This window comes from Syngnathus floridae, chromosome 18 (assembly GCF_059516105.1).
Source record: "Syngnathus floridae isolate MCC-2025c chromosome 18, RoL_Sflo_1.0, whole genome shotgun sequence".
Taxonomy (NCBI): Eukaryota; Metazoa; Chordata; class Actinopteri; order Syngnathiformes; family Syngnathidae; genus Syngnathus; species Syngnathus floridae.
In genome coordinates, this window is record NC_142430.1 from 7,357,688 (window position 1) to 7,369,565 (window position 11,878).

Here is an 11,878-nt window from a genome sequence, read left to right on the forward strand (position 1 = left end):
CTTAAAGGAAAACAAAAGAAGCGCAAAATGGTAAAAACTAACTTTTAATAGTGCACTCAGACCTACAAATCCAAAAAGTCAAACAGGTTATATGATTAAATGTCGCTATATTGGCACAAGATGTCTTAAAATTGTGCACATGGAGGCAAATCAATCCCCTCACAGCCGTTCATTGAAACAACTTGACTTTTTTTTTTTTGTATTGCTTGAGGCATCGAAATAAAACACACCTCCCGTTTGTTCCGTTAGAAACGTCTACAAGAAATAAACACAGGCCTCCTAAGGCCTAAGACACGATGCAACCACACGTAAACACACATTGACTAATGTCCACCGTGCAGTCTGCCTCAACCACGTGGAAGAGACCATTTGAAAGTTCCGCTTGCCACCAAGTGAAGAAGTTGCTGTAAACATTACCAGCACGGTTCCTCTTTATGTCAGCTCCTCATCTCCGCCGTAAAGGTAATTGTTGCTTCCGGCCGGCTGCACATACTCCTCTGTTTTGTCCCAATCCGACACCCAGCCACCTCCAGAACCCCCGTTGGGGTCGGCCCCCTGGTCGGTGGCGCCGTAGCCGCCGCTCGTTCGGTACAACTCCTCGGTCTCGTTGGCCAACTCGTCCTCGTCCAGGATGCCGCACTTCTCGTCGTTCAGCTGCTCCGGCTCGGCCCAGGCTTGCTTCTCTCCCGATGCAAAGAGGCCTTGGAGACACGATAAAAACAATTCCAATGGGAAAAAAAATCCTTTGAGAATCTGACCGAGGGGCAACAAAGATTATCAGCACCAAATCCTAATTATAGAACGTGACGACCGGAAGAAACGAGGTGTCGCAGGCACATACCATAAAATATAACACCTCCGTAATGAACAAGAGAGGCGATGAGAAAGACACCTTGCCACTCTTCCCGCGTCTACAAGTAAAAAGAAAAAAGCTTGAGAAGAAATGTTAGCGCAAAGTCTGACAAATCCACGGCAAATACCTTATGTTTCGTCATGGCACCGACTATGAGCGGGCAAACCATACCGGACAGCGTGCCCACTCCATTGGAGATGCCCATGAGGATGCTGGCATAGCGCGGAGCAATGTCCAAGTGGTTAACATTGAATCCTGGACCAATTAAAAAAAAAATGAATCAGTTGCTTTGATTTGAGTACTTGGATGACTTTACCTGATATTGCAAATCCTGAAAATCCCACGGCCATAACCAAGAAGGAGATAGCCACACCCTTTGTGTGTGAGAAGCCCACCACCAGCAGCAGCGTGGCCTCCATGCCAAAGCCTGGAAGAAAAAAGAAACGTCTATATCATTGTTGACAATGACCTCAAGTTTCCTGCGTACTGAACTGTATGCACAATGCCAATGTTCTCCATTTCACCACACTATTGATTCCTTCCGCTGTTTAAAAATAACACATACCGAGTCACGGTGCTCTCAGCAAAAAATCCATCCACATGGTGGACAATAAATGTCCAAAGTTTTGAAAGTTACAATAATGCTGAGAAAAATACCTAAATAGTCCCTCGACGTTATAAAAAAAAAAAAAATTACAGTTGCTTTCCTTACCGCCACAGTTCATGAGTTTTCTGACATTGGTCGTGGTCATGATGTGGTTGCAACGCAGGTAGTCGGCGAGCTGGCCTCCGATTGGCACAATAATGGTCATGACCAGGTGGGGAAGAGCTGACACTATTCCCACCTGCATTGACCACACACAAATAAATCGCCAAAGTACTCAGACTTCGTGCTAAAGTGAATCTTTTCACACCAAGAGCTCACCTTGCTTATCTCGAAGCCAAACACCTCCTCGAAGTAGGCAGGCTGGCTGATGAGGAGCAAATAGAAGGTCCAGCTCCTGCAGAAGTTTGCCACAATGATGGCGTACACGGGCATGGATGTGAAAAAGGCCCTCCAGGGTGTGTTGAATTTCTGGAGCAAAGCGGATCATCCGTCGGCTGACAAGCACGAGGAGAAGAACGTTACGATATACTCACCGACACGGAATGTTGAGCTGACTCGCCGATGCTCTCCTCGATGTATTTCCTCTCCTCCTCCGTGATGGTGGGATGGGCGGCAGGACTTTCATAAGACACCATGATCCAGAAGCAGTACCACATGATGCCAAAAGTTCCTGGCAGGCAGAAGGTCAAAAAGTGAAGATTTGATTGGTCTTGAAAAAAATATGTTGACTCAATGGACTGGCTTACCGTAGACATAGAAGACTGAGGACCATCCTGAGTACTGGACCAGGATTCCAGCCAATGGCATGGCAATCACGGCACCGGCATAAGAACCTTCAAATAGAACATCGGTGAATCAGTCCAAATACTCGTCCTTAACAGAAATGACTACTTTCCTATTGGCCGAGGCTTGGGGGCCATCTTATCTCAAGAGAACAATGAATGAGGTGTACCACAAAAGGCTGTCGTAGCCAGGCGACTTCTTTCAAGTGGAGGCGCCCATTTGGCCCAAATTCCGTGACAGGCCGGGTAGGACACCCCCTGGAGGACGACAAGGGAAGACAGACTTAGTATGAATATGGTGGCAAGATTGGTTGACTGCCAGTCTACAGGTAGAAAAGAGCCCATCACCTCCACAAGGCCTTGAAACACCCTGACAATGATGACGCAGCCAAAATGCATGCGAGCTGCCGATGGGATGAGCATGTTGAGGAAAGAAGTGGCCACAATGGCGAATCCAAACACCCTGAAAAGGAAAGCGGGGAGGAACGAAGAAGAAAAGCTAGCAAGATAAAGTCCTTCCGAGAAATGCCGTCGCGGGGCTAACCTGTTAGCGGCAAACTTTTGACAGATGAACCCTCCGGGAATTTGCGTCACGATGTAACCCCAGAAGAAGGAACCGTGGATCATTCCGACCGTCTCCGGATCCCAATCGAACTGCGCTTTCTGTAACGACACAGGGGTTACTTACAAGGTCGCCGCATGGTGTTAAGATGGCATCTCCTGGCTCTGCTTACCACGATGATCTCCTTGTCGTCCCTGTAGACGGTGTGGCTGTTGACCATGCTGACGATGGCCACGCCCAGGTTGCAGCGGATGCCGAAGGAGATGCAGAAGCCGATGCCGGAGAGGATGGCGATGATGTAGCGGCGGGGCAGGCCGAAGCACGTGCAGTCCACCACCGGCAGCTCCTTCTCCTCCACCAGCTCCGGCCGACCCTCGGCCGACAGCTCGATGGTCTCGCCATTCTCCTGCTTCTTCTCCAGAGCCCTGTGTACAAAAAGTATATTTAATAAATGTCCTTGTTGAAAGCAGAAAACACAAACCCAAGAGGTTCAAACGTGAGCTCTTTGAGTTCTTGCAGGCAAGTATTAATAGATTTTCTCAAGTATGAATTATTAATATCTCTGAAAGCCTTGGACTATTTTTGTCTTTTTTTTTTCTCCATCTTGACTATTTTTTTCCCCAACGTCACTGACACACACAGCTTTACAACATCCAGCTGTTTATTTCATATGTACAATGTTTTTGTTTTTTTTCCACGATGGCGCTTTGGCTTTACCATGAATTAAAGACAATCCGCTGTAATCCTTGCAGGTTACTTTACCTGAGCTTGTTGCTCTCCTATGAGGACACGCTTTGGAGGCTTGTCACACGCTTGCAAGAATGATACAAACCTGTATTTGTGATTTATTTAAAAAAAATAATTTGACTAGTCAAGGAACTTTCTTCCCTCGATCCTAATCATTAGATTTTTGTGTGTATAATTCATAATGTTTCCAAGCTACTTTAAGAAAATAGTTAAGTTAATGATTCAAAACTGTGTTTAATAAAAGAGCAAATTAAGATTCTAAACTTGCGAAAGTGTGAGTACTTTGTATAATGAGGCCTACGTTGAATTAAGACCCGGCCTGCTTCCTTCATCCGGGTGTGGCGTGCAGCTGGGAGCGCGTTACGCACGAAAGCGAGAGCGGCGGCACGTGGACCGCAGGACCAAGTGTCCACTGACCTAATCTCGAGGCCTGCTAGGGGAAGGGCTTAGGTACACGGTGACGAGTTATACCGGGGCGGGGCAAGGTGTACGGGGGGGGGGATTTACGTGGCTCGACAGCTTGGAGAAGAGAGAGGCTATTTCTGGATAGGATTTAAGTGTTTAGACACTAGATCAAATCCCGAACAGAAAGAAAGAAAAAGGGAAGTCCATCAGCGGAAACACTTGCTCCCGCCCGCAATGGGTCGGACGGCCATGTTCCAATATTGGATCAGAAGCGGAAAAAGTACTCACACTCTGCTTAAGTAGGTGGACAGATTTTTTCGGGGAAAAGTATTACAAGTTATTCTCCGCTTGATCTCAAGCGCATCCTCCTGACAGCAGCGGTACTGCTAATAATAGCGAGAGCATCGGACTTTTTGTTGTTGGTGTCCATTGCATGAGAAGGGAGGGTTGGAGCTGTCCGAACCATTTTAAATTTGATTATTGTTCGCTCCTTTAAGCTATTGCATGACTGCTAAGTCATTAATTATTGATGGCGGTTTCCCGTGTGCTATACTTGACATTGAGCGGTCCTGCAATAGACTCAAGAAAACATGATCTCACTTTCCCTGTGGAAATTTTGAAATATTCTCAATGTTCCTCTGCGGTTGTTTTATGATTATAATTAATATCAATGTGTGGACATTATGTGTATATTATTTTTTTGGTACCTACCCATATATTTTGCCCAGAGTTTTGGCAGCCACAGCCTTAAACCTGTCCGGCCGGATCTCCATCCTCACTCGTCCAGCCCGTGCGCGCTTCCCAACAGCTTAGTCCTGTGCTGGTGCGCACGCTTCTTGGATGCCACTAACACATCCGAACTTCCAAAAAAAAAAAAATGAAATTAGTTTAAAAAAATGTTTTTGAAAAAACACACACTTTGAAAACAGATGAAACACCCACCTCTAGCTGCCTTGGAGTAAAATTGATTTCAAAAACATTGTCCAAGTGTCCTCAGTTTTGTGAAGATGGAAAATCAAAAGAAATGATTACGTTCTGGGGAGGTGGGATGCCCACAGGAGGCAATTTGGGACGGAAGTCATGGCTGATAGCAGTCTCTCTCTCTCTCGCCTTCGCCTGAGTCCAGATTACCGCAGCCTAATCTCCCCGAGTGAGTGGGACCGCTAGAGTCCCAGGTATAGCTCCCCCCTCCCTCCCCGCCTCCTCCCCACACACACACGCCATGGAGTGGCGCACCATGAATGGAAGGAGAGAAAACAAATGGGAGTGAAGCGAGGAAGCACTGGGTGGGGTGGGAAGAAATATGAGAATTTAAATGCAACATCAGACATTGTGCATTGTAAATGAAAGCAGATTTTGCATTGCGTAACAAAAAAAAAATTAATACTGGGAGCAATGAATAATCATTAAAATGTGGAAATGATCATTTGCTATGGAATCTTGTTTATTTGGACTACAAATACACAAAAATCTTCACAACATGGGTTTATGTACTGATTAAGTCAACATGCCCACCACCTACTGAGAGTATACTTGCTATTCAGATACAACTCTGCTGCAGGTCTTTGGCCGAGATGGTTCTGAGGGAACGTGAGGAAGAACAGGAGGAGGAAGAGGCAAAGAAGGGAGGAAAAGGCATGGAGGAAGGAGGCGGGGACAGATAAGGGGGGACAGAGATGACAGAGGGCGTGTCCGAAAGGGAACCATAGCCGGTTCCGCCCCGCATGTCCGCCTCACCAGCGGCTTGGAAATACATCGAAGGCGAGCCCGTCAGATCTAGACAATTTTTTTTTTTTTTTAAATAACTTCTACTGTAGAAATTTGAAACATCTGCATTTACCAGACAATATCATTTATAAGGTACCTGAGTCTTCTTCAAGTTGGGTGTGGAGGTAAGGTTGTTTGCTGTAGAACTTGCTGTAGATGCAGTACACAACGGCCATGAAGGTGCACGTTCCAGCTGCCGCCACAATGAAGATGCCCACCTTGCTGTTGCCTTGGTCTACATGGGCATCTTATCAGTGGTTTGAGGGAGGGACTGTTATTTTCCTTCCCGACATTTGAGATGACCTAAAAAAAATTCTACTCCAGCCATCTGCTCATTCTGGACTCACGTGTTAGTTTTGGGTCGACATGGCCGGCCTCTTGGTTCCTAAGTGCAGCCAGGATCTGAGCTGGCGGAGGGAGCACCGCCGGGTCCTTGTGGGTGTGGAGGCTGCAGCTCACGGGAGGCAGCAGTAGCAGTAAAAGCGAAAAAAGATCTGCCATGATGATCGACTAGAGGTGCACTGACAAGCAAGCCCTTTCAATAATATATTTGGTCTAAAAGGAATGGTGAGGATTGTGCCTACCTGAGGTGGGAGCTGGTTTCGGTCGTTGTCCTATCTGACTTGGCGAGGCAAAGCACATCCAAGACAACCGAGCTCCCAAGACACAAGCATTTCCACATGGGACACACACACGGATGGTCTCCCACACAACAAGCAAACAAACATGTAAGCAGTTTAAAAGCAGACTCCATTTTGTGTCTCCTTTAAGAAAATGTAATCTTCAAAACGATGCAGGTTTGGAAGAACACAAAATTGTTATAAAACAGTTCAAAGAACCACTTTAATGAGAAACGTTTTCATAACAATGTTACATAAAAGGCATTACTCTCTGTACATCTTTGAAAATAATTCACAGGAAATGTTTAAACTGTACATGGCACATTATTTTTTCCCTGTAAAAAGGCACTTTCCATTTGTATACTGGCATCAATAAATCACTTTTGTTCACAACTTTCTCACCTGTACACCAAACACCTTCCAAACAATACCAAGGCAAACCAGACGTAGAAAATATCACAAACCAACAATTCAATACGGCACACATTGGAATTTGTCTGCTGGTGTCCATCTGAAAAACTCTGACCTGTGGAATGAAATTGACTTGACAGATGCCTTGAAAAATAAATAAGCTTCTTAACTTGGATATAAGAGCAAGAAATTCCTGAAAGGTCGAAGCGGACAGGTTGATCTCGCCAACACTTAACAGCTCATACTTGTTTCCGTATGGATCCTGAAATTTAGGCTCAGAAATGTAGTACTGCAATATCAACCATTTCGTGTAATAAAAATATAAACGTTACCTTCGGGTCGGTCCTGCTGTCGTGATACAAATTGCGAATAAGCGAGATCAGTTTGAACCCGAATCGCGGTGCCATGGGCCGACGTCGGTCATGTCGTTCAGGGGGGTTTCACACTTGGTGCTAACGACTCTGTACTCGTTGAGCGTTACCATGCCGGAGCGAGGCTGTCTTAACTTCCTGTCCCGGTGAAGGGTGTAGAAGAAGCCGACCGGCACGGGCATCATTGCAAAGATGATCAGCGAGGCTAAGACGGCCAGAGCCCAGCCTGGGTAGGGCACGGCAATCTCGGAAGTCTGGGAAATGAAAAAAATAAAGGCTTTAACTCATACTTAGTAAGCCTCATTTTGTAACTCCAACGGCTAGGATAATTTGGAAGCTGTTGGAGAACATAGACGAGAATCCTTACCAGCCATGATTGTTTGACTTAACAATTATCAAGAGGAGATCAGTGTGATGCTGCGTACCGTCTCTTTATTCCACACCATGTAAGTTGGCGTTTTGATGAACATGCGAATGCACGTGGCCGCCAGCAGTGTCAACATAGCCAGCTGACAAATATACTTCCACAGGTACTTGTAGACCACAGAGGGACGCCAACCCAGCATTTCCTCGATGTCGTCCAGAAACCTTTGAAGAAAGGGTGAAGAAAAAAAAAATAGACACTGAGACGTGAAGATGACTTTTGCCGCATTTTCCTCACCTGTCCGCTCCGTACAGCCAAGACACGCTGAAATTCTCAAACACCACCACGATGATGAGCGGCAAGGTGGCCGAGTAATCGTCAAACATCATGACAAAGTAGTTCCCGCAACGCTGAGTGAAGAGCAGGCCGATCAGGAAGCCGACGAGGCAGCTCAAAACTAAACGGGAAACGGTCGAGATGATATCAATGTGCGTTTCCGACGACGGGAGGAGGCCAAGCGCGACTTCACCTGTGAGTTTGGTCTTGTTGTTTGCCAGAGTCTTGAAGCGGTCGGTGAGCGGCGCCAGGATGCCTTCCATGGTGCCGAACATGGTGCTGAGGCCCAAGTTGAGCAGCATGAGGAAGAAGAGCGCAGACCAGAAGGGGCTTCCGGGCAACAGCGACATGGCCTCTGTGAAGACGATAAAAACCAGGCCAGTCCCCTGCACCCCCTGAAAACACACATTGGACATTTCAAGCGTGCGAGACTAAAACCAATCATGGCATTTAAGTTCAACAACTGCACCTTCTCCATCTCCTTTTCCGGGTTACAGTCAGTTAAGTTGCCCGGGATGTGGCTTCCGTGTTGTTTGAACCAGTCGCGGTACGCGACCAGGCCCAAAGAGCCGAGGTCCGAGTGGTTGAAGCTCGGCAACATGTTTTCGTCCACGAGTCCGTTTTGGACCTGCGCCAACAGCAGCTTCAGGTTACTGAGGAAAGACAAAAATAAAAAATGTAAACACAGCACTTTTATGTATTTTGATTCGACTCGAACGTACCTCACGACGCACTCCGCGGTGATCTTATTGGCACGGAAGCCGAGCACGGCAAACACCACCAGGGTGGCCAGCACCGACGTGAAGAAGTTGATGAAAGACACGGTGTAGGCGTCACGGTGGCAGTTGTTGTTTCGGGGATTATAAGAGGAGTAAGCGATAATGGAACCGAAACCCAGACCCAGAGCGAAGAAGACCTGCGTGGCCGCCTGCCGCCACACCTGCATGTCTCCCCAGATCGCCAACTGGAAGTGCCAACGACCACATTTAGATTACAATGTTGAACAAAAGTAGAGATCTGCCGTTACCTTGGGGTAGAACATGTAGGTGATTCCATCCAAGGCCCCTTCAAGGAGAAGACCTCGCACCAGGAAGCAGAACAGCACCACGTAGGGAAAGATGGAGGAGAAGTACATCACCTAAGAAGTTTCAAAGCAACAAGATTAAGACCAACGACATCACAAAAGCACATGATGAAGTGTTAAAGGACCTTGACGGAGGTCTTGATCCCCTTGAACATTCCCAAGCAAACTATGACCCAGGCGGCCAGAAGACAACCCACGATGTACGGGTTGAAGGAGCCCACATCATTGATGCTGTCCGTGATGTTTAGCGCTTTACGGTACCAGAAGTAGGACGTGGTGGAGTTGGCCTTACATTCACTATCTGAAAAGACAACAACGATGAAGATGTTTTTCCTCAATTATCATCCGACATGAGAACTGCATTTACCTGTTGCGTTGACCTCCTCTGGACACGTCGTCCAAGGTAAAGGTGACTGAAAGGAGTTGCCAAGGTAGAAAAGGCTCCATGCCAGGATTACGTTATAGTAGAGCGCCACAAAGAAGCACACCTGAGAGAACACAATTGTTTGACCGTGGACAAATTTGGCATGAGATTTTATCCACGTATCAACTTGGGGTGAACGTTCTGAACTGACCACACAGCTGGAGTAGCCAATTCCCACAAGCCTGGGCGAGATGGACTTCCATACTCCGATGCTTCCCTGTCTGATGGCCTGACCGGCAGCCAGCTCCAAGAAGAACAAGGGAATACCCACAAGAAGCATCATCAGCACGTAGAGCAACAAAAAAGATCCTGTGGACATATGACAAATAAATGAGTCAATGTTTCTAAATAATAAAATGACTTTGAAAAATGTATATTCTCACCCCCTCCATTTTGATGGCACAAATATGGAAACCTCCAGACATTGCCAAGCCCAACGCTGAATCCTACTTGGGCCAGAAAGTACTCGATTTTACTGTTCCAGCCTGCTCGAACGTTAGGCTCGGCAGTATCTGGGTTCTCTTCTTGGAATCTGGTCTCCACCTCAGAGAGGTGTTTCTCCATCTTTGAAGACAACACAAGACACACTTGTATCTGTAGTTTAAAAATGCAAGTTCACCATAATTATCTAAGTAAATTTGACAATAAAGCACTGAATTATTATAAGACAGAAAATACTTGTGGTAATTATATGCTTCCAAGTTATTAGATAAAAGTCGGTTTTAAGCAGATGTTGTTAATGTGACGAAGTTAAAAAATGTCCATTGTGCGACTGACGTCATTTCGCGGTATTTATTATCCAATCATCTTACTAACAATACAAAACAAAAACGTCAATTCCCCCGTTACGGTGATAAAATGTACTAAAACTAACCTGAGCAGTCGGTAATGTAGTTTATGTATAAGTCCAGGAGTAGAAATGTGAAAAATATTGACGATAGAAATCTTGAAGAGGACGCACATGCGGCTAGTTTCGAGCTCGATAGAAGAGACACCGACGTCAGTGAAATAATATACTGAATAGACCGCTACAATAAAAATAACATAAACACTGTTGAGATAAAATACTGTACAATAATATAAACCCCGAGCGTGAACGACTACCGCATTTTTTTATCTCACCGCGTGTAGACCTCGCCTACGTGCTGCGTTCACTGGCTGTCGGCATTTTTAATAGAATAAAGTAAAAAAAAAAAACTCATTTACCTGAAAGTATTTGATAGTCATCCGCCTCAAAGGCTTCCAATTTTTCTGTTTTATTATACTTATAGCAATTAGTTCGACTGTACGTTGTTGAAAGCTTACACAAAGCGTTCTTGCCTAGAATCCTACGCGCGCTTGGGCACTGAAGGCAACACAACTCACATTAAAGTCCTCGCCCACGTGCTGCGTTCACAGATATTGGCTTGCGAACAGAAATCGTCATAAACGGTTTAAAAAACAAAACAAAACAAAAAACAATACAAGAAAACGTGATCAGAAAAGTCGTGATTTATTATACTTCCCTGTCCAAACGGCATTGATTTTTTAATTGCTTCTTAAACTTAGTAGCAATTAAGTTACCTCAAACCGAAAGTTCAAATTTACGTGTTTTTGAAGGCAGCACAATGCACAACATCAGAATACAATTATATTATGTAAGTGGGTAAACAAATTAATCACATTAACGCAAGTATCGGAGGGGGGATTTTTTTTTTAAAAGAACGCGTGTATCAAAACAAGATCACAAAGTATTTCACATTGACAACACATTTATTTTCTACGATTCCAAAACTTCCACTGTTTTTTTACTGGTATAAGTAACGTAAAGGAAAGTTCCCCGTAACATCCTTTGAAATTCGTCAGTTTTTAAAACAATCCTTTTTGTAAACTACTTTTCTTAGGGGAAAATACACTAATACGTAAAATGACGCAATAATAAGCTTCTATTACCACGTCCGATCATAGGGACTCAGAAATGCTATTGAGATTATCCAAATAAAAGAAACGTCCTAAAATCGATTTTCTTGACATTGGCAGGCTTCTATGTGACGCAAAAGTGAATTTCACGGAGCGCACTGTCTACATCGTCACACACGCTGCCACGTATGCCGCTTTTAAAGTCAAAACAGCGCACAAAAACATGAAGGCATTGCCAAAAACGCACCGCATGACGTACGTGATCTGTCATGGATACTTGCAAGTGTTAACAGGTCGTAAATACCTTATTTGTTGAAAGAATTATGCGGGTAAATGTCCTTAAAAACTAAAGTTGACGCTTCTTTGCTGCTACTTGAGCCAACTCCGCCTATCTCCTTCATTGGTCCATTATGGGGGCTCGTTGTAAAAAGTGACACTTACTAAACTTGCATAGAAAAGCGCAATGCAAATCTAATGTACTATAAATTATTATTATTTCCCTCAAGACAGTGGCTAGAAGAACCGAAATGGACAGCTGAGGTCATCTAGTGCACATCACACCATATTAAAGCAAACAGAATGCAAACACGCCTCCTGAAACTTTGTTTTGCAATGAATTAATTTGCAAAATTATAATACAAATGTC

General features: G+C 45.1%; 3 protein-coding genes and 1 long non-coding RNA gene across 4 annotated transcripts; 1 reads left to right on the forward strand and 3 right to left on the reverse strand.

Moving 5' to 3' along the window:
- Positions 1–28: 28 nt before the first annotated feature.
- Positions 29–5,084, reverse strand: LOC148382709 (vesicular glutamate transporter 1-like). The gene is made up of 14 exons (XM_088359144.1): positions 4,899–5,084; positions 4,668–4,816; positions 2,977–3,229; positions 2,787–2,905; positions 2,591–2,705; positions 2,413–2,500; positions 2,207–2,293; positions 1,994–2,130; positions 1,779–1,928; positions 1,566–1,698; positions 1,170–1,280; positions 981–1,108; positions 842–911; positions 29–701 (listed from the first exon to the last, which is right to left on the reverse strand). Exons 2-14 carry the CDS (start codon positions 4,727–4,729, stop codon positions 433–435), a joined length of 1,722 nt encoding a protein of 573 aa, XP_088215270.1. The 5' UTR covers positions 4,730–4,816; positions 4,899–5,084; the 3' UTR covers positions 29–432.
- On the forward strand, positions 4,095–5,749 carry LOC148382710 (uncharacterized). The gene is made up of 2 exons (XR_015853890.1): positions 4,095–4,255; positions 5,518–5,749. It is a non-coding gene; the product is annotated as an uncharacterized LOC148382710 (long non-coding RNA).
- On the reverse strand, positions 5,354–6,454 carry LOC148382711 (uncharacterized). The gene is made up of 4 exons (XM_088359159.1): positions 6,308–6,454; positions 6,071–6,244; positions 5,821–5,970; positions 5,354–5,732 (listed from the first exon to the last, which is right to left on the reverse strand). The coding sequence occupies exons 2-4, from the start codon at positions 6,222–6,224 to the stop codon at positions 5,497–5,499; spliced, it is 540 nt and encodes a 179-aa protein (XP_088215285.1). The 5' UTR covers positions 6,225–6,244; positions 6,308–6,454; the 3' UTR covers positions 5,354–5,496.
- Positions 6,455–6,538: 84 nt separating this feature from the next.
- slc6a16b (solute carrier family 6 member 16b) lies at positions 6,539–10,707 on the reverse strand. The gene is made up of 12 exons (XM_088359140.1): positions 10,540–10,707; positions 9,717–9,897; positions 9,485–9,642; positions 9,277–9,397; positions 9,035–9,210; positions 8,853–8,963; positions 8,548–8,789; positions 8,295–8,478; positions 8,019–8,220; positions 7,787–7,946; positions 7,551–7,713; positions 6,539–7,379 (listed from the first exon to the last, which is right to left on the reverse strand). The coding sequence occupies exons 1-12, from the start codon at positions 10,558–10,560 to the stop codon at positions 7,134–7,136; spliced, it is 1,965 nt and encodes a 654-aa protein (XP_088215266.1). The 5' UTR covers positions 10,561–10,707; the 3' UTR covers positions 6,539–7,133.
- Between the last annotated feature and the right edge of the window lie 1,171 nt (positions 10,708–11,878).

What these genes read in the sequence shown, in the direction of transcription:
- slc6a16b (XM_088359140.1), bottom strand. Translation starts at nt 10,560, where the DNA reads ATGACTATCAAATACTTTCAG. An exon ending in TGACTATCAAATACTTTCAG is followed by an intron (nt 9,898 to 10,539) that starts GTAAATGAGTTT and finishes TTGTCTTCAAAG; the next exon opens with ATGGAGAAACACCTCTCTGA. An exon ending in CGGAAAAGGAGATGGAGAAG is followed by an intron (nt 8,221 to 8,294) that starts GTGCAGTTGTTG and finishes GTGTGTTTTCAG; the next exon opens with GGGGTGCAGGGGACTGGCCT.
- LOC148382711 (XM_088359159.1), bottom strand. Translation starts at nt 6,224, where the DNA reads ATGGCAGATCTTTTTTCGCTTTTACTGCTACTGCTGCCTCCCGTGAGC. An exon ending in TGTCGACCCAAAACTAACAC is followed by an intron (nt 5,971 to 6,070) that starts GTGAGTCCAGAA and finishes ACCACTGATAAG; the next exon opens with ATGCCCATGTAGACCAAGGC. An exon ending in CCAACTTGAAGAAGACTCAG is followed by an intron (nt 5,733 to 5,820) that starts GTACCTTATAAA and finishes AAAATTGTCTAG; the next exon opens with ATCTGACGGGCTCGCCTTCG.
- LOC148382709 (XM_088359144.1), bottom strand. Translation starts at nt 4,729, where the DNA reads ATGGAGATCCGGCCGGACAGGTTTAAGGCTGTGGCTGCCAAAACTCTG. An exon ending in GGCTACGACAGCCTTTTGTG is followed by an intron (nt 2,294 to 2,412) that starts GTACACCTCATT and finishes TTCTATTTGAAG; the next exon opens with GTTCTTATGCCGGTGCCGTG. An exon ending in TTGGCTTCGAGATAAGCAAG is followed by an intron (nt 1,699 to 1,778) that starts GTGAGCTCTTGG and finishes TGGTCAATGCAG; the next exon opens with GTGGGAATAGTGTCAGCTCT.